Consider the following 20400-nt stretch of genomic DNA (forward strand, 5'->3'; position numbering starts at 1 on the left):
AGACAGCCCTAGAATTTAGATCCTGGGGCTAGAATGACATCAAAAATCCTGGCATCTTAAGCTGCCTCAGACGCCTCTTGGGTGGGCACCATGATGGTAGCTGAGTGCCAGCAGTGCTGTCCTGATTGCCTCCGTTTACAGAACTGATAGCTGGGGCAAGGGACTGGGTCTGAGCAGGACAGCATTCTCCAGAGGCCTCTGGCCCCTTCTAGAAGCTGAGGACAAGGTCAGCACCATGGACAGCCCCCGCGGTCCAGTCTTCCTTTCAAGTGCCAGAGAAGACTGCAGATCTGGACTAGTCTGGTCTGGGGACAGGCCCCCTGGTCACTGCTGGCTGTTCTAAACAGGTGAAGGACTCTCATGGCTGGAGCAGTCTTTACTCCCCAACAGGCTTCTCCCTCTCTTGAGCCAGGTGTCACTTCCAGAGACGCGCCCCACGGGGTCTCGCAGCCGCAAGGGTCGGACTCGGAGCTGCGGCCGTCATTGCTCTACAATCAGTGCATGTTCCTCGCTGACGTCAGCCGGAGCTGTCCTGGCGCTATATAAGGCTGGCAGCAGTCCCGGGACAGACCCCGTGTTCCCCAAGGCGCCCTCAGCCCGCCCCGAGGGACAGAGACGGGAGCTCCTTCCTGCAGGGTACAGACGCTCTCCGGCAAACTGTGAGTGGCTCTCAGCGTCCGCCCTGACTCCCTCAGCACCGGCACTGCGCTCAGCTCACCCACCGCGACCCGCCAAGAGGGAGGGAGGGAGAAAAGGGTGGCACAGGACTGGGCAGCGGCTGGGGCTGGAGGGAAGGCTGTGGGCACCGGGCAGCAGTCGCAGGGGCCCGACAGGGGCGCTGGAAGTGCGCGGGAAGGAGAGTGGCTCCCCCTGCGACTACCCCTGGCGCGCCTCACCCTGCGCTACGCCTGTGTGTCCAGGGCCGGTGGTACCATGAGGCCGGCGGGACGCGCGGCGCTGCTGGCGGCGCTGCTGCTCCTGGCACAGCTGCGCCCGGGGAGCAGCCAGTGGAGCCCGGAGGCGGCGGCGGCCGGGGTCCAGGACCCAAGTCTGCGCTGGAGCCCCGGGACACGGAACCACGGTGGAGGGGCCCGCGCGCTCCTCTTGCTGCTGGCGGAGCGCTTCCCGCGCCGCGCGGGACAGGGCCGATGGGGATCCGCGATCACAGGCGAGCGGCCGCGACGGGACGACCCTCCGCTGTCCATTGACCTCACCTTCCACCTGCTACGGACCCTGCTGGAGCTGGCGCGGACGCAGAGCCAGAGGGAGCGCGCCGAGCAGAACCGCATCATATTCGACTCGGTGGGCAAGTGATCGGCGGGGTCTGGGGCCCCGAAAATCTCGACCCCCCCCCCACCCCCGGGCTGAGACGTGCGCGACAGGAACTGACCCAGTCCCGCGGGGCTAGAGCGGCCTAGGGATACCCTGAGCACTCTCCGCGTTACTAGTTTTTAATAAAAGTGCCGAAGAGCCGTTGGCCTCTGCTGCGGGGCGCGGGGAACCACAGCAGGGTGTAAACCCGTGGGAAAGTGGGGCTCCCAGGTCGGCGAGAGGGGACCAGATGCTGCGGGAGGGCTCCGCGAGAACGGCTTTCAGCCAGGGTCCTGCGGTCCCCATCGTCCCCAAGTCTCCCAGGAACTCAAGCCCCGGTGCCGCCGCACCACCACCGACCCTCTTGGCACTGGGCTTGCGAATCCGTGCCTGATATCGAGGAGGTGCCCAACAGGGGTTCATTCCACTTCCGCCCCCGAAATGGTCCCAGATTAGGAGAAGGTTGGGATGGATGGTCATGCGATCGTCGCCGAAGCCGAGGCTGAGAGAGTGAGCAGTGAAAGGAGCTGCGGGTCGGGATGCATTAGCCCTTTATTGAGCCCCTCCCCCGCGGCGGCGCTCCGAGCTGGGTGGCGGGTGGTCCCTGCTCAGGTCCTTCACCACCCGAGCGCCAGGCCGCCGGTGCGCAGCCTCCCCAACAGGGGCGAGTCAGTGCAGGCCTGTCCCCGGGAAAGAAAGCTCGGTGGGTGGGCGCTCCAAAGAGACAAGGCAACTCCGAAGCCCAGCTCACTCCTTTTCCCCAGCCAGGAGGGTTTCTCCTCCACTTCCCCACCCAACTCGGACTTCCAAACCCCCAGAGGAATGGATGGTGGGAAAGAAAGTTGTACTTCAGCACGCGCGCTAGGGGGCGCACCCCTCCTGGTTGAGGTTGGGAGTAGGGGCCCCAAGCGATCCTTTTTGCAGCAGAGAGGGAGATCGCCGGGGGAGGGGCGGTACCAGGCAGACCCCGCCAATGCCCACACTCACCTTCCGGCCCCTCCAGCCGCTCTTCCTCTGGCCCTGCGCTGCCCTCTTCCCCGTCCAACGCTACCTCCTCATCCTCTTCCTCCCCAGAAGCGCCTGCGCGGAAGGAAGGCTGGATGAGCTGTAGTCCCCGATTCTCTGGCCGTCTTGCACCTGTCCCCCGACCCCCAACCTGGAGGGTCTGGACGCTTAGTCCTAGCGGCCTGCCGCCCCCTCCCATCCTCGCTCCCTCACCTGGCTGGAAGTCGATGGTCCTCAGCATTTCGGCCACATGCTCCACGCTCACGGTGAATTGCTCCATGCTTTCATAGCCCGGCTCCGGCCGTCCACCCAGCTCCACCTTTGACATTGTCCCGACCCTGCGGCAACCGCAGCGGCAGCGGCTCATTTGGAAGCACCCAGCACCCTCACCCCCTCCCGGTGGGAGCGGAGCCCCCGCGGCCCCTTCCTTTACCTTCCCACTCCACCTACTCACTTATTGATCAGCTCCTTGGCCTGCTGCAGGGAAGAAAAGAGGGTGAGAGTAAGCATTGTGCCAATCTCTGGCAAAGTCCCATTTCTGATGCCCAACACAGTCCTGCGGGGTCGGTGGGGATGCGCGTCCCAATTCGTTAAGGAAATAATGGACTCAGAGGGGGTGATTTGCCCAAGGCCGTGGGGCAAGTAGGTGCCAGAGATAGGACTTGAACACCATCTCCCTGTGCCAAGGCCCCCACTGCAGCCACTAGGCAGCCTGACACCATCCCCCAAAGCCCACCTGCAGGTAGAGCGCCATCTGCGGTTCCTCCATGGACTGGATGGCGGACTCCACCAGCTTAGAGGAGGCCTCCAGGTGGTCTCCGTACTGGCGGATGAGGCCCCTGACGCGCTGCAGCTTCTCCTCCTGCTTCAGGGCCAGCGCCTGCAGCAGCTCACCCTTACGCTCCTCCAGAACTGCGCACAGGGCCTCAAACCTCTGGTTTAGCAACTGCTTCTGCCTCCGGCTGTTGTCCTGAAAGACCGGAAGCAAGGATGAGACCTCGTAACCGGGAGAGCACGGGGCTACTTGTCCCACTCCCGACTTAACTGAAGTCACAGACAGCCAAGAAGAAAAGTAACCTGTCGATTACACCACAAATTAGTGGCAGAGACAGAACTCCAGCCAAGGGCTGCTGATTCCCAGATCTTTTCAGTAATAATAATGATATATATTTTGTTAAGGTTTACTTGACATATAACATTATATTAGCTTCAGGTATACAACATGATGATTCAATATTTGTATATATTTTGAAATGATCACCACAATATGTCTAGTTAACATCCAGCACCATACACAGATTACAATTTTCTTTTCCTGTGATGAGAACTTTGAAGATCTACTCTCTCAGCAGATAACACTATATTTTAAAGAAGCTTCATGAGTGCTGTCTATATTACTTGTATTATCTCATTTAATTCTCAAAAAGATCCAATGAGGTAGCTAACATATCATTCTCTCATCACTGTTTTATATAGTTAAAAACAAGAAAAACTGAACACAGAGAAGTTAAGTTACTGGACCAAAGTCACAGAGCTAGTCAGGGACAGAGCTGGGATTCAAACCAACAGCCTGGTAAGCACATCCCACTACTTGTGATCCACCTCCAGGAGTCCAGAAACTTTCCCTCCCTCCCATCCCAGTCTCACCTCAATGGTCTGGCACACCTCCTCCATCTGTGTGATCACTGCTTGCACACGGTCGTTGCCTGCCACCAGCATTGAGATGCCATCACTGAGCTCACTCTGCCACACACACACAGGCCAGCACTTAGGGCTGGAGGACCTAGTCAAGAGCTGTGCCCCTCCCACCCTGGCCAGGCTGCCCAGGAAAGGACTGCCCCCTCCACTCCACCATTAGGGCATCTTCAGGGCAGCTCTGACAGATCTAGAGAGTTTGGAGCCGCTCAAGAAGTGTGGAAGCACACTCTATGGATTCTGGAAGGAGGTGGAGAGAGGAAGCCCTCCACCACCAAATGAGAAAGGAAGAGACATTCACCAAATATCCACCAAATGCCAGGCACTGGCCTAGATGCCTTATCTGTAGATTCATGTATTCCATCAATTTTGAAAAATTCTTCATGATTAGCCATTAGGACAATATTGCCTCTTTTCCATTCTCTTTATTCTCTCGTTCTGTGACTCTGATTAGATATATGTTAGACCTTCTCATTCTCAACCTCCTCATCTCCCAGTGCTGTATTCTAAGTTGTTTTTTCAGTCCCCTCTTACCCATCTTTTTTTTTTTAATTAAAAAAAATTTTTTTTGCCATGCCCCGTGGCTTGTGGGATCTTAGTTCCCTGAACAGGGATTGAACGCGGGCCCTCAACAGTGAAATTGTGGAGTCCTAACCACTGGACTGCCAGGGAATTCCCCAGTCCTCTCTTCCTGAGAGAAATCTGTCATTTAATTCATCCTTTGAATGTTTTATGTCAACAATTATATTTTCATTTCTAAAAGCTCTATTTGGTTCTTTGTCAAATCTGCATTTTTGATAGTCTATTATTGCTTTTTAAAAATATTTATTTATTTATTTATTTTTGGCTGCATTGGGCCTTACTTGTGGCATGCAGGGTCTTTGTTGCAGCACACGGGCTCTTCATTGTGGTGTGCAGGCTTAGTTGCCCCACAGCATGTAGGATCCTAGTTCCCTGACCAGGGATCAAACCCTGGTCCCTGCATTGGAAGGCAGATTCTTAACCACTGGACCAGCAGGGAAGTCCCTATTGCTTATTTTTAAATTCCATTTTAAAGTATTTTATGCAAAGTGACTTTTCATTCTTCAGTAATTCCAGTATCTGAATTTCTTTGTGTATCTTCAATCATGAGATAATCTTTTGTTGTTCTTAATCTAAGAAAAACCCAAGGCCTAAATTGAGGGTTTTTCCTCCAGGCAGAATTTGCATTTGCTTTTGTCAAAAGCCAGGTGGAAAAGAAAACAAAAAAAAAAAAAACAAAAAACAAAACAAAACAAAAAAAGCCAGGTGGCACAACTGACCACTTTAGGGATTCCTGGGATTCCAGTTTAAGCTGGGATCCTTGGGGGTCCTCACTGCAGGCCCCCCACCTTTTAGGAGTTTGGAGGCATAATCTCATCTCTCTAGTTCAGTAATAATTTGCCCTGTGGGAAATCCTGCCTTTTCCGTGCTTATCACTCAGGGTTCTGTTCTCATCCCACTTCCCCTCCTCCTCTCCCCACCTCACCGGCACTTGGAGCTTTCCTTTACTTCCTACGTGTCTACCAATTTAACTTTTAAATTATGTTTTATGTAGAATCTAGATGTGTGACAGTGAGATGGCCTTGAGAGTCCACCATACTGCATCCATTTCTCATTTTATCCTTACAGATCTCAGGGGTAAGCATTTTCATCCCCATTTTACAAGTGAGGAACATGAGGGCCAGAGAGGACAAGTGACTTACCCAAGGTCACACACTGAGTCACGCATAGACTTGGGACCTCAGCCCTGATCTGCCTGCCTTTGAAACCAAGTGGACTAAGAGGCTATAGTTTGAGACCCTGTCCTATGTCCCCACCCCCACACGCCTGCTCCCTCTGCTGCTTGATACCTTCTGGCGTTTGTAAATGGTGGGCAGTGGGGCCACCTCACAGTCCTTGTGGGCGCCGAAGACCTTGCAGAGAGAGCAGGTGGGCACTTCACAGCTCAGGCAGTAGATATTGATCTTCTCATCTTCGTGCTCCTCGCACATGAGGTGCTGCTCAGCCTTGGAATGCAGCGGCCTGGAGGGTAGCGGGCAGGGTGGCAGGAGGGTCAGGGGCCAGGCTGGGTGGGGGGCAAGAGTGTGAGGCTCCATGAACACCTTCTCTTCAGCCTCCACCACTCAGCGCCACCTTCTCTGCCCCTGCAGCTGGTGCTGTGGCTGGGCAGGCGAGTGACTTCCACGGGGCTCTTCCTTTGAGGAATAGAGCTATGGCACAGTGGAGACCTAGATCCAAGAGTAGTTTCTATTCCAGGGCAGGGAAGTCCCGTGGGGCGGGACATCATGGAGGGTTGGCAAGGACCTTGCTGGTGGATGGCCAGCCCCTTCCCAGGTGAAGAGGGGGAAGCACTAACCAGGAATCAGAGGCTGCCTGAGCTGGGTGACCTGACGAGCTGGGGGCAAGTCCCTCCTCTTCTCAGGTCCAGTCCTCTCATCACTAAACTGAAGAGGCAGGTTGATCGTTTCAGCTCCTCTCTTCTGGCCCTGATGGGTTCCCTGCCTGTGTCCCAGGCCCTGCACTTTAGAGAAACAAGAGAACCTAACAGCTCACCGGGAGGACTCCTGCTTGTAAATGTCGATAATGTTCTCCACTAGCAGGTTCCGCTGCAGGCCGTAGACACCATGTCGGTCCAGGACAACCTCATGCCTGCAAGACGGGCAGCGGAAACGGCCTCCTGAAGACACAGTGGTGGAACCCCGGGATTGCCACAGCGGGTTTGAGGCCTGTGGGGACGGGGAGCGTGAGAGAAAGGCACAGTGAGTCATGGGGGAACTGGGAGGAGGCAGGGGGGATATCACGGGGACTGGGGAGTAGGAGAGTGGTGAAGAGGAAGCATCAGCTCTTTTCTATGGCTGCGCGCTCCTCTGAGAGCAGCTCCTGGTGGGTGGCCATGGAGACTTTCCCACCTTTGCCTTGTTACTCAGCCCACCTCCTTGACTGTCCCTACATCCAGAGCCTAGCTTGATCAAGCCTAGGTAGGGCAAGCTCTCCTCAAAGGGGCCCAGCTTGGAGCTGTGGGGAGACATTGACCTCAGCAGGAAGACCAAAGTAGGAAATGGACTCTGAGTGTTGCAGTCCTCCAGCCTGGGGTTCTCACAGGCCACATCTGGGGGACGTTCTCTGCAGCCACGGTCAGGGGCACGGAGACAAGTGCTGAACAATGGGGCAGACATATTGAGCTGGGTAATTCAGGAAAATCACTCCAGGGACTGGGAATCAGTAGTCCTGGGTTCTTGTGCTGCCCCGACACTGCCCTACTACGCCTATTTGGGCAAACATTCAACCTCTGTACAATTAAGGACAAGACTGGATTATTCATTCTACTGTAAACATTGAGTGTGTCAGGTAATTGCTAGGCTCTGGGGATGAAACATGAACAGGTACAACACATTACCATCAGGGAGAGCAAACTGACGACCACATCCAATGGGCTGCGTGTTATGACAGGAGGAAGCTCAGAAGAAGGGTTTACCAGAGCTGCTCACCACTTCCTCCCGCTTACACCTCTTAGGGAACTTGCTCCATCCCATCCTAAAAGGGAGAGCCCTGCCATGACCCAGGCCACCGATGCTTGGCTCAGAATTGAGGAGGTGATCACCTGACCCAACAGGACCAATCAAATTTTCTCTCTAGGAACTTGGAATCGAGTCACAGAGGCTGAGGTGACTAGACCATGTGCAGCTTTTGAACTGAAAAAAGACTTGTGAAGTTGGGCTAAAAGCTGACATTGTGGCCACCCCAAAATCTGTGCAAGTGGACAGTGTGAGGGGTCAGACACTGTGAACAGAGAAGGCTGGTCTGCAAGGAAGAGAAAGTCAATCTGGGGAGAGCAGCAGAGATGAAAGACTTGTAAATACTGCTTATTGTTGCTTGATATTCACCCCTTCTTCTTCAATAATAGAGGCTCTGAGTTTTTAGCAAGACACATGGAAAAAAGACCATGTGACCAAGCCTCCCTTCCAGTTGGGCGTGACCAGGTGACTGCGTTCTGGCCAATGGTATATAAATAGAAATGTTTTGTGCAATTTCTAGGAAGTATCTTTAATGGGAAGGGCATGCCCTACTCCTCCTCTTCTCTCCTTCCTGCTGGCTGGATTGAAGGTGGACTGGCAGGACTTCCCTGGTGGCGCAGGGGTTAAGAATCCGCCTGCCAATGCAGGGGACACGGGTTTGATCCCTGACCTGGAAGATCCCACATGCCGCGGAGCAACTAAGCCCGTGTGCCACAATGACTGAGCCTGCGCTCTAGAGCCTGCGAGCCACAACTACTGAAGCCCATGTGTCACAACAACTGAAACCTGTGTGCCTAGAGCCTGTGCTCCACAAGAGAAGCCACCGCAATGAGAAGCCCGTGCACCGCAACGAAGAGTAGCCCCCACTCACCGCAACTAGAGAAAGCCTGCACACAGCAACGAAGACCCAACGCAGCTAAAAATAAATAAATAAAGTAAATAAAATTTAAAAAAATATATGGACTGGCGTAGGTTGAAGCAGCCACCTTGAGCCATGAAGTAGCCACATGTCGAGAATGGCAACAAGATAAAAGGAGTGAGTCTCTTATGAGACAGTCCTGGACTACCTACCCACACTTTCACTGGAGAGAAAAAACAAAGTTTTACCTACTTGAAGCCATTGTTATTTTTGGTTTTCTGTCTTTTACAGCCGAACCTAATCCTAATTGGCTGGAACACCATGAACTCCTAGAGAGTAATGGAGAGAGCAGTCACCTGTGACTTTGTATGTTCAGATGTATTTCCTGCAATTGGGTTCCATAAAATTCTCCAAATCCTTCTGTTCTACATCAACCAGGACCCTAATGCGTGTGCAGCAATACCTACAGCACATAGAGGGCATCCAAGTCCAGAGTCTTATTTGATCCTTTGGTAGCAAGAGATGTAGGCAAGGCAGGAAATGTGGCCCCACTGTGAATTGGGTGACTTATCTTGGGGAGAGTGACAGGCACATCATAAACATTGCATTTGGGGCTTCCCTGGTGGCGCAGTGGTTGAGAGTCCACCTGCCGATGCAGGGAACATGGGTTCATGCTCCGGTCCGGGAAGATCCCACGTGCCGCGGAGCGGCTGGGCCAGTGAGCCATGACCACTGAGCCTGCGCGTCCAGAGCCTGTGCTCCGCAACGGGAGAGGCCACAACAGTGAGAGGCCCACATACCAAAATAAATAAATAAATAAATAAATAAATAAATAAATATTACATTTGGGGGGAATTTTAAAAAAATTTTTATTTATTTATTTTGGGCTGCGTTGGGTCTCCATTGCTGTGCACAGGCTTTCTCTAGTTGCGGCGAGCAGGGGCTACTCTTCGTTGCGGTGCGCGGGCTTTTCATTGGGGTGGCTTCTCGTTGCAGAGCACGGGCTCTAGGCACGTGGGCTTCAGTAGCTGTGGCACGTGGGCTCAGTAGTTGTGGCTCGCAGGCTCTAGAGTGCAGGATCAGTAGTTGTGGCACACGGGCTTAGCTGTTCCACGGCATGTCGGATCTTCCCAGACCAGGGCTCGAACCTGTGTCCCCTGCATTGGCAGGTGGATTCTTAGCCACTGCGCCACCAGGGAAGTCCGGGAATTTCTTTAGAATAATAAGAAGTTAACACTTTAGCCCATCATAAAGCTAGAACGGATTAGCTTGAGATTATTCAAGGCTATGTTTATGCATCTGTCCTCAGTAACTGGAATTGTACGAATATTGTTGAGTTTAGTTTAAAGACTGGGTTAAAGTGTGAGATCACTGGGCTTTTGTTTGCTTAATACAATAATCTTTCAATATTTAGAATCCAAGTGAGCAAGATGGTGTTAGGAGAGCTCTAAGCCTGCAGACTTACTCCTGGAAGGATCTTACTTCTCTTTGATTTGCTGGTGGCAAGCATATAAAGGTGCTCAGTAAATGTCTGAATGGGAGGAAAGGGGGCGTGTTCTAAAGTCTTGACCCAGAGCGAAAACAAACTGCTAAGTAGCCTCTCCTAACCTCCCTCTCTCACTGCACTCTTCCTCTATACTCATTATTTAACAGTCAACACATGTTTAGAGGGCCTATTATGTGTCAAGCACTGTGCTGTGGGCTTTCCAGACATTACTGAATTAACCCTCAAGAATTTCTCGTAGGTGGCGCAGTGGTTGAGAGTTCGCTTACCGATGCAGGGGACACGGGTTTGTGCCCCGGTCCGGGAAGATCCCACATGCCGCGGAGCGGCTGGGCCCGTGAGCCATGGCCGCCGAGCCTGCACGTCTGGAGCCTGTGCTCCGCAACGGGAGAGGCCACAACAGTGAGAGCCCCGTGTACCGCAAAAAAAAAAAAACCACGTGATTTTTCATGGATTTTGTCATTTAGAATGATAAATATTTCAGCTTTAAAAGTGAGTTCTGGGACTTCCCTGGTGGCGCAGTGGTTAAGAATCCGCCTGCCAATGCAGGGGACACAGGTTCGAGCCCTGGTCTGGGAAGATCCCACGTGCCGTGGAGCAACGAAGCCAGTGCGCCACAACTACTGAGCCTGCGCTCTAGAGCCCGCGTGCCACAACTACTGACCCCGTGAGCCACAACTACTGAGCACGTGTGCCAAAACTACTGAAGGCCGCGTGCCTATAGCCTGTGCTCCACAGCAAGAGAAGCCACCGCAATGAGAAGCCCGCGCACTGCAAGGAAGTGTAGCCCCCACTCGCCGCAACTAGAGAAAGCCCGTGTGAAGCAACGAAGACCCAACGCAGCCAAAAATAAATTTATTTAAAAAAAGAGTTCTTTTCCACAACATTGTTAATCAACTATACTCCAATATATTGTAAAATAAAAAGTTTTTAAAATGTGAGTTCTTTTAAATAGAAATACTCAAGCATAGCATAGGTGGTACACAGCTTTGGCAAACACCAGGAAGGTGAAATGAGAATGAAGTTTGGGATGTTTGCTCTAACCCTTTTCTGACTCCCCTTATCAAAATTTGTGTGTCTTGTGTCCCAAACCTTTTGCAAATGCTAGGTGGCTACCTTGAGAAAGTCACCTGTACTGGATATGTAGATAAAATTGTTACCCATTCTTGGCAACATCTCTATATTTTAACAGAGGGCATTTAATGCAGGATGATGTAGGGAAAGTAACTGATCTGAAGATCTGGTTTGGGATTTGCCATTTATGACCTTGGGAAAATAATTTCTCTTAGGGCTCAAATTTCCTCAGATCTAAAAAGAGGATTTGTACTTAGCACTAGCTCCTTTCAAAGGCTGATGTTTTCTGAGCAAGGAGCCTTAATGGATATATTTATGGTAAGAATACTGACCAGTGTGGGGGAAGGGAGTTGTTGGTTTTCATAACAACCTTCTCCTCTCACAACCTTCAGGCCACCATATCCCACTCTGTTTAACCTTTTGGCTCCTGTGATCCGGTATCTCACTTGTTTTTGCCAGTCCCTAGCTGTCCCTGGATCGCCCTCTTCCTGCCTGATGCCAGCACTTCCTGAAATCCCATCTCCTCTGAAACAGCCCTAGTGTATTTAGATGGATTTATACATTCTACAATTTGTATTATCTGTGAAGTTTAAATTTTATGTAATACACCTGTATTATTTTTGTAACCAGAATGAACAGTAAAATTGCTTTTTCAGATAGTTAACATGCTGGTTATTTAATAGTAAATATTAAATGAGTTATAGAGGAATTATTATGCAACTATCTTTAACAGTTCTTAACATGGGGAGAGACCCATGAAGAAAGCAGGATATAAGTCTATATAGACAGTAGGATCCCAATTTTGAAGTGGGTGATGGGATTTACAGGATTTTAAAATTTCTTCTTTGTAGTCATCTACATTTACCAAATATCTTTGTATAGACCATGAAATTACTTTATAAAATACACAAACTAAAAATTAAACATTTTGGCAATCATTTCCATTGAGTGATAGAATTGTGGGTGATTCCTTTTTTTTTTTTTTAATATAATTTCCAAATTTTGTACAAGGACTTTGGGTTTCGAGGAAGAAAAAAAACCTTTACTTTAATAAAGTGCAATGCTCAATCCTGCCGTGAATGAAAAGGGGGCGCTAGAGTGCCAGACGAGTTAACAAGTGAAAATGCTATTTAGGAGACCGTAAGGAACTATGTTAGTGCGAGGGAGGAGGTGTTTAAGAAGATACCATTTGAAGACAGGGTAGACAGGAAGCAGGAGATGGTCGTTAGGAAAGAGTTTCAGGATACCAGAGATACTATAGGAGTTTAGGTTACAGACCGAGGAGTCCTGAGACGGGCGTGGGTTGCGGGGTGGGGGAGGAGCTAGAAAGGTAGGTTTTTAACAAGAAGGGCTTTTTTTTTTTTTCTTTTGGCTGCGTTGGGTCTTCGTTGCTGCACGCGGGCTTTCTCTAGTTATGGCGAGCAGGGGCTACTCTGTTGCGGTGTCTTCTCTTGTTGCGGAGCACGGGCTGTAGGCACGTGAGCTTCAGCAGTTGTGGCAGTGGGGTCAGCAGTTGTGGCACGTGGGCTCAGTAGTTGTGGCTCGTGGGCTCTAGAGCGCAGGCTCAGTAGTTGTGGCGCACGGGCTTAGTTGCTCCGCGGCATGTGGGATCTTCCTGGACCAGGGCTCTCACCCATGTCCCCTGCATTGGCAGGCGGATTCTTAACCACTGCGCCACCAGGGAAGCCCTCAAGAAGGGCTTTTTAAAAATAATTGTGGTAAAAACATGGAGGGCTTTGAATCCAAGGGTAAAGATCTAAACTTAACTTTATAGGCAAGGTTTCTAAACTGCAAGAGAAAATTAGAGAGAATATTAATCTAACAGAGGTGATTTGGATACTTGGGAGAGGAGACTATGGCTTTTGCTTCTGATCTAAAGGCACAGATCAGAAGCAAGAGCCATAGTCAGTGCAGGTCACAGGCTTGCCCTCAGATAGTGGCAGTAATCCTGCAAAGACTAGGGATGCCAGAGGTGGAATCTGGCCAGTCAACTTGGCTGTGGGTGGGCTGTGGGGAAAGGAGGGAGTAAGACAATTCAGGCATTTCAAGCCTGGATGCTTGGGAAGACACCGGAAGCTGTATGCTGTATACATTTTGTGTGACAAAATGTATAATTTTGTCAATTATACCTCAACAGAGCTGGGGAATAAATGCTGGAGAACTTAACCTGGGGGCCACAGCCCCCAAAAGATCCATGACTACAACTTAAGGAGTCTGTGAGCCTCGATGGGAAAACAATTACATCTTCATTTTCACTAACGTGCCGAGCAGAACTTGAGCGCTTTCTTCAATTATGAAGGTAGGCAACAAACCACGTAGGTTTAGCAGTACCTGTGACTTTGTCACCAACGGGTATTTTCATATCACATTATTGATCACAGTTGTTGATCAAATCTCCAAAAACAATTTATGCTCATCACTACTTCTAAACTATAGTAGTTATTAGGCCCACTGTTCCTTCTCTCTCTCTCTTTTCTTTTTTTTTTTGGCTGCACTGCGAGGCATGTGGGATCTTAGTTCCCTGGCCAGGGATCGAGCCCGTGCCCCGTGCAGTGGAAGCGCAGAGTCCTAACCACTGGCCCGCCAGGGAAGTCCCCCATCTCATTATTTAACGGTTTATCGAGAAGCACATATATTACTCTATCAAAAAACGTGTTCTAATTATTTTGGTAATTATATTCCAGCGTTTCTCAAGCTTTTTTTCACTCCTGCCTCTTCTAAGAGCATTTTAAGACATTTCCCCCCCAATTGCTATCCCCCGCAATTAAATTTTAACACCACAAATCTTAAAAATGTCAAACTCATAGAAGCAGAGATTAGAAAGTCAGTTGCCAGAGGCTTGTGGTGGGGAAATGGGTAGCTGTTGGTCAAAGGGCACAAACTTGCACTTATAAAATGAAGTTCCCGGGAGGTGATGTACAGCATGGTGACTGTAGCTAATGACACTATATTGTGTACTTGGCATCTGCTGAGAGAGTCTAGACCCCTCACACACAAAAATGGAAACTGTGATGAATGTGTTAACTACCTTGATTGTGGTAGTCATTTTACAATGTATAGATATATCACATTATCATGTTGTATCCCTTAAATATATATAATTTTGTCAATTATACCTCAACAGAGCTGGGGAATAAAGTTTTACATAAGAGCAGAAAATAAATAAAATGTAAAATTGCAATAATTTTTTTTTAATACCACAGATATAGTTGGAGCATATCACCCCTACTGAGACTGCATGCTGTGTTCTAATGCAATTGGTTTTCTTTATAATCATGTATAATTTATGCACTTAAAAACCCTGTTCTTAAAAAAACACACACATACATTGTCCTTAGGATCCATAGGCTTCACAAACTAAAAAGGGATCTATAGCACAAAAAGAGATTACTTCCTGCCCTGATCGTGAGTCCCCAGATGGTCTCATCACAAATAGGAACTTTACACTCTGAGGTGCACATGGCAACTTCCTTAATACGTCTCCATAGCTGACCGTCTCCACCTTGGGCTAAAGATCTCTCAGCTGACCAATATCCAGTTAGCATAAGCTATCTTCTGCTTCTGCTTATCTTTCTCTTTCAAGACTAAGAAATAACTTTGCTTAAATCTTACATTTACACAAGGGAGCCAGCCCCATAAAGTAAAATTTCACAGGCCAATAATGTGATGTGTAGAGAAAATTCCATCACTCTAGGAAACAGAACACCTAGATTTACGTCCCTACTCTGTCCCTTTGTTTGTGTGACTGTAACCTGTTTCCTGTGTTCTCCCCTGTAAATGGAAATAACATTGATTCTAACTCAAATGGAGTCACACATGTGAAGGTACTCTATAAATTATAAAGCACTGTACAAATGGTTATTAAAAATCCTAATCTAGACCTTAAAAATATATGACCACAGAGAACCACAGGACATGAAATAACTGTTCTTTCTTCACTGTGAAGGATAAAATGGAATGGAATAAATACATGGAATTCTAGGCCATGATCAGGGGCTTTGTGTGGCATAAGAGCTATATGGTGGCTTCTATTTCTTTTGTAATGGTCCACGGCATCCAATAGAAATGTTCCATCTAGAAAGATGCTCTGTGAACGCAGTTTCTCTATCAAATCTATTCTTATCTCAGAATGTTTTCCTACTTTCCTGCTATCCAGAGTGATGCTGATTGGGGATACTGGCCCAGGATGGAAGGGGGGTTGTTGGAGGCTACCTCCCCTAAACTATTGGCCTGGCCAATGATGAATAGTGGACCATGCAAATCCTCTGGGCCAGACCCTCAGAATACACTGGAGAAACTGGGAAAATGGTGGCAGAAGACCAGACATTTGGTCTGGTGACCTTGGCCCTCTTCCTCTGAGCTTTAGAAGAATACAGGCGTTGGCGGCAAAAGCTGAGCTGTGGGTGGAGAAGGGGTTTTGGGTGGTGAGCTAGCTCTGCCCGACAGAAGCTAGCAATGAGTGTGGCACAGGGGTTTGTGAACGGAGGCTGGCTGAAAGGAGGGCTGGTAAGCAGAAGAGTGAGACAAGGTAGGACGCTAGTAACAGAATGCAAAGTCCTGAAAAAATGGAAATCCATAATGACATTTCTTGAATCTGTGAAATCAGATTGTTAGAATTACAAGGATGTTAAAGATCAGTTTAAAACCTCCGCTTCGGGGACTTCCCTGGCGGTCCAGTGGTTAAGCCTTTGCCTTCCAATGCAGGGGGCGTGGGTTCGATTCCTGGTCAGGGAGCTAAGATCCCATATGCCTCGAGGCCAAAAAACCAAAAAAATAAAATAAAACCTCTGTTTCGTCCATACATGTGTAAACAGGCTTGAAGAGGTGAAATAACCTGCTTTACATCACATGACAAATTAAGGAAGAAGCTGGTGGGACTTGAGCCCAGGAATGCTGAGTCTCTATGATTTTGTTTCCCACTCAACCGTTTCTTCCCTAAAGGAAGATCCTAAGCCTGCTACAAGGTTAACACAATTCACAAAATTTCAGTGAACCAACTTCTCAAAAAGGAGACCTGCCCAAGGCTGGGCTGGGGAGGGGATGTCTTGGTGCCCTCAGTAGCAGGTGGAAGTGGCCGAGGAGACAGGCTGTGTAGGGTTTTCACCAGCTGGCCTATACTTGATGACAGCAGGTCCTAACAATTAGCCAGTAAAGAAGTGGAATTCGGGGATGAAGTAAAAGAGGTCATCTCCTTCCCAGACTGCCTTGATGAGAGAAGGAGGCCCCTTTCTTGCTATTCCCATCTCTGTAAATTTCTCCCTACATGGACACCGTCCAGAAAAGCTGTTTCTGATCAACCTTCTTACAAGCCCTTCTGGTTGCCTGTTAAATTACAGCAGGTTGCAGCTCATAAACAAGTGCCCACAGTGAAGTGGGGGCAGGTATAAAAATAAACCGAAGGCTGTTTTAAAGTAGTTTAGGAGTGAATAGAGTTTACAAATTCAGAAACATGGGAAGATGTTTGTGTCAAATTCCCACACCGACAGCTTTCCTCTAGTCAAAATGCTTGGTAGCTGAGTGGGTGCAAGTGCAGGGAAAGAGAGAGAGAGAAATTAGAGGGGGTTAATGTGGTGTTTTGGTGTTTTATTCTGTTTAAATTCAGAGAGAGAGAGAGAGAGAGAGAGCGAGCTGTATCACAGCTCTGAAGAAAACTACTTAAATTGTGATGGCAACCAAGTAAAAATATGTATGAGACAAGCACTTGAAAGTCATATGCAAACATGAAAATAATTGTGTTGGAGGAGGTGGGAATTATGGATGATTTCCTCCCAAACCCTTAATACGGTTCAACATTTTCAATGAAAAAAAAATTTTTTTTTCTTTTTTGGCCGTGTTGTGTGGTGTGCGGGATCTTAGCTCCCCGACCAGGGATTGAACCTGGGCCCTCAGCAGTGAGAGCTCGGAGTCCTAACCACTGGACTGCCAGGGAATTACCTCAATGAAATATTTTAACTTTTAAAATTTTGCTTCCTGGCTCTTTTGTTAACCTGCTGTTATAAGATCATAATCCCTCCAAATTCTTGTCTGTTGCCCATCACAGCAGTTTTTAGAACAGCAGAACACTGAGCATCATCTAAATGTTTCAGAGTGCAGATTACACAGACTGTGGCCCAGCTACAACAATGGACCACTATATAGCCATGAAAAAGGAAGGTGCATTAACTTTGGTTTTTTTTTTTTGGCTGTGCCGCAAGGCCTGCAGGATCTTAGCTCCCTGACCAGGGGGTCGAACCCGTGCCCCCTGCAGTGGAAGTGCAGAGCCTTAACCACTGGACCGCCGGGGAAGTCCCCAAAACGAAGGTGCATATCAGAATGTGTGGATATGAAACAATGGCCAAGAGAGTGAACAAAGGCAGGTATAGGATGAATTTAGTTTAAACGTGTGTGTATACACACACACACGGAAACGTGTACCGGACCATGGGAGGATACCCAAGAAAGTTGGTAATGGAGAAGGGAATTACACAGGGCCTGAGGTGAAGATTCACTTTTCATGATATAAATTCCTATAGCGTTTGAAAAAAAAAAAAAGTGTGTGTGGGGGGGTGTATAATATACTGGTATCACTTTTCTAAGTCCTATTAACTTTCTAGGCAATGTTCTAAGGGTGTTCTTCCTAAGTAGTTTTAAGAGAGAGAAACCACAAGTCCTATTCTTGTCCCCATACTTAGAAAACAGACAATCTGATTATGCCTAGAGTTGTCAAAATGTGGAGGCAATGTGTGAGAAACTAAATATGCTCATCTTGCAGAGGGAGGTCTACTGAGATGTGTATACATAGTGCAGCTGAAGAACTGGGTCAGCCTCCCACCAGGCCACCCCAAATAAAGAAGCAAGGAAATGAGCTGTTCAACTTCTCTCCTTAGACGGCCCAGGGGTGCCCGGCACTTTAAAGGATACACAGTGGTCCAGATGCACAGAACCATCCTAAAGCTCTGGGAATCATATTCTCTCCCAAATATTCTGTACCAAACAATTCCCAGTTCTCTCAGGGCCCAGATCAGTATTCCAGAGCTTCAAGGAGCCAAAACAGTGTGTCTAGATACAGAGGAGGGACTGGAACAGCTTCTAGCCTCCATATGTAGGACCGTCCCTGGGTCCTCTACCCAATGACACTGTGTGCCATGCACTTTAATATTCTGACCAATTTTTTACAGAACACTTTACCGTCACTCTCAAAACTTTGTTTTGCTTTCACATATTTCAGGCTTTAATGAAAAGACGTTTCACTACAAATTCATGAGAAGGGATGGCAAAATCTTTTTGTCATTCCCTCCTAGGCATTTCAGCCTGAAGGATGTTCAGTGTTACTAAGACCGAGGGAAAACCCAAGATAGTGGGCAAGGAAGGCATAGCCTCTGGTACATGACTTAGTGCCTGGGATAAGCAGATCCCAGAGAGGGAAAATCACTGGCTCCGAGGTTCTCTGGAGCCAAATAATGGCAGGTTTGGACATGTAGAGGAACAGGAGATGGGAACAAGCCTTGATGGGAAGATGGCAGGAGAGACCATGGAGTTCAGTGAAGATGGCAGACAGCAAAGGGGGGGGTCACAGGGCATAGCTGTGGAATGACCTGAATTAGCCAGCCCATTATTTTCCCCAAACATGCTGCCCCTAAACAACTTAAAAGGGAAACATTTTCTTGGTTAAGTTGAAAATCACTGTGTTCAACACATTTCCTCATAATTTCTGATACAGATGAAGACTAAGTGCTCACGATGTCCCTTATCGCTGCCATGCCTACTAAGCCAGCCAGCTCTGGTCTATTCTGAGTTTCTACTTCATTTGCAAGGGTGTGTGTGTGTGTGTGTGTGTGTGTGTGTGTACATGCCTTTATCCCTCACTCTCCCTGATCTTTGTTCATTTTACAGGTTACTAGAACCTACACCAGGGCACAGGGCAAGAAAGAAAACCCATTTATATAAACCATTCTGATATGTGCTTTTATTTTTGAAACCATGAGCTAAAATGATATCTGTGAACTTGATTAACTATGCTTTGCTCCATGACCACACATAAGCCAAGACTGGTTACATTTTGGGGATGTACAATTTATTCTCTGCCTTTTCCCTGCTTAAGTGACCTCAATCCATTTTAACCAGCAGGTCCCTTTACTGACCAGTCTGAGGTGGACACAGGTGTGAACTTCAGCTGGGAGGATTCCCAGTCTCCTGCCCACTGTCTAACTCTGCCCACCCCCCCAGAGATGGATGCGTTCAGCTTTGCTTTAAATACAAATAGTTTCACTGTCACCATGGACCTTTCTCACAGTTTATTTTTTCATGTTTCATTATCTCACTGCTATTTTCTCCAGATTTTCCATATTGTTCTCGAAATCTCAAACTCCAAACTGGAATGCGGAGTCTAGCACAGACTGTCACACAGCCTGGTGGAGGATCACTTCCCTCCCGGTTTCTAAGGGGGTCTCCTTTCCTCTCTAGATACCAGCATCCCAGCGGCTGTCCATGCACAGGCTGTACTTGCCAGCCTGCAGAGCAGCTGCTGACTCATGCTTACTTTGGGATCTGCTAGGACCCCTAGCTCTTCTTCTGCACTTCAGCCAGGACAGCCACCACCCACCTCATGGAACCCATCTCCCATCACCTCCTGGGATCTCAGCGCTGACCTGATGAGAAGTCTCCCACGAGTCTGCACTGCTTTACCCGGCCCTGCCCCTGCCCCGGCCCACCTGGAAGACGTCATTGGCACACTTGCGGCACAGGTTGTGCTGGCAGGGCAGGATCACCACCGGTTTGGAGAACATCTCCAGGCAGATGGGGCAGATGAGCTGCTTCTCCAGGCTGTCCATGCTGTGTGCATCCCCTAGCAGTGGCTTGAAACCCACTGTGAAGTTCATCCCCTCAGCAGTCGTGCCTGCCCTGGCCTTGACCCTGGTCCTGGCCTTCCCTCGCTGCCTCTGGACCCTTCCTCGTTTACTGTAGACAGTCTGCAGATTCTCGTGCTCCCTTGCTCCCGAAATAGCTCTGCTATCGCTTCTGTCCCTTCCTCTAACAATTTGCCTTGTCTTAAATAGCTGTTTTCAGACACTTCTGTGTCTCTCTTGAGTCTCTGCTCTGTACCCCAGCCAGGCACACGTAGCTTTTTCTATCCCTCCCTCCCTGAACGGTTCTGTCCCTGGGAATTTCTCCTTTTGTTTCCCAAACCACTCTTGTCCACGCTATGGGCGGCACTGTTTGTCTCTCACTCCCCAGAAAGGAGATTATTTTTTAACGTGGGGGTGGGGAACAAGGGGCATCTGTGTGTGACATTCCAGCTCCCAATTTAGCTCATGTAAGGCGAGCCACAGCTGTCACCGAGTGACCCTGACTCACTCAGGAACGGTGACTCCCTTGAGCAAGAGGCGGGGTGAGCTTCACCGCTTATGGTAGAAGGTAGGACAGCAAAGGGGCTCTTA

General features: G+C 49.0%; 2 protein-coding genes across 2 annotated transcripts; one reads left to right on the forward strand and one right to left on the reverse strand.

Moving 5' to 3' along the window:
• Positions 1-926: 926 nt before the first annotated feature.
• On the forward strand, positions 927-1466 carry UCN (urocortin). The gene has a single exon (XM_065891662.1). It carries the CDS (start codon positions 934-936, stop codon positions 1312-1314), a length of 381 nt encoding a protein of 126 aa, XP_065747734.1. The 5' UTR covers positions 927-933; the 3' UTR covers positions 1315-1466.
• Positions 1405-19842, reverse strand: TRIM54 (tripartite motif containing 54). Its single transcript, XM_065890842.1, has 9 exons — positions 19675-19842; positions 6586-6758; positions 5883-6054; positions 3964-4059; positions 3053-3286; positions 2771-2793; positions 2530-2654; positions 2269-2391; positions 1405-1838 (listed from the first exon to the last, which is right to left on the reverse strand). The coding sequence occupies exons 1-9, from the start codon at positions 19840-19842 to the stop codon at positions 1405-1407; spliced, it is 1548 nt and encodes a 515-aa protein (XP_065746914.1).
• Positions 19843-20400: the final 558 nt, after the last annotated feature.

This window comes from Phocoena phocoena, chromosome 14 (assembly GCF_963924675.1).
Source record: "Phocoena phocoena chromosome 14, mPhoPho1.1, whole genome shotgun sequence".
Lineage (NCBI taxonomy): Eukaryota > Metazoa > Chordata > Mammalia > Artiodactyla > Phocoenidae > Phocoena > Phocoena phocoena.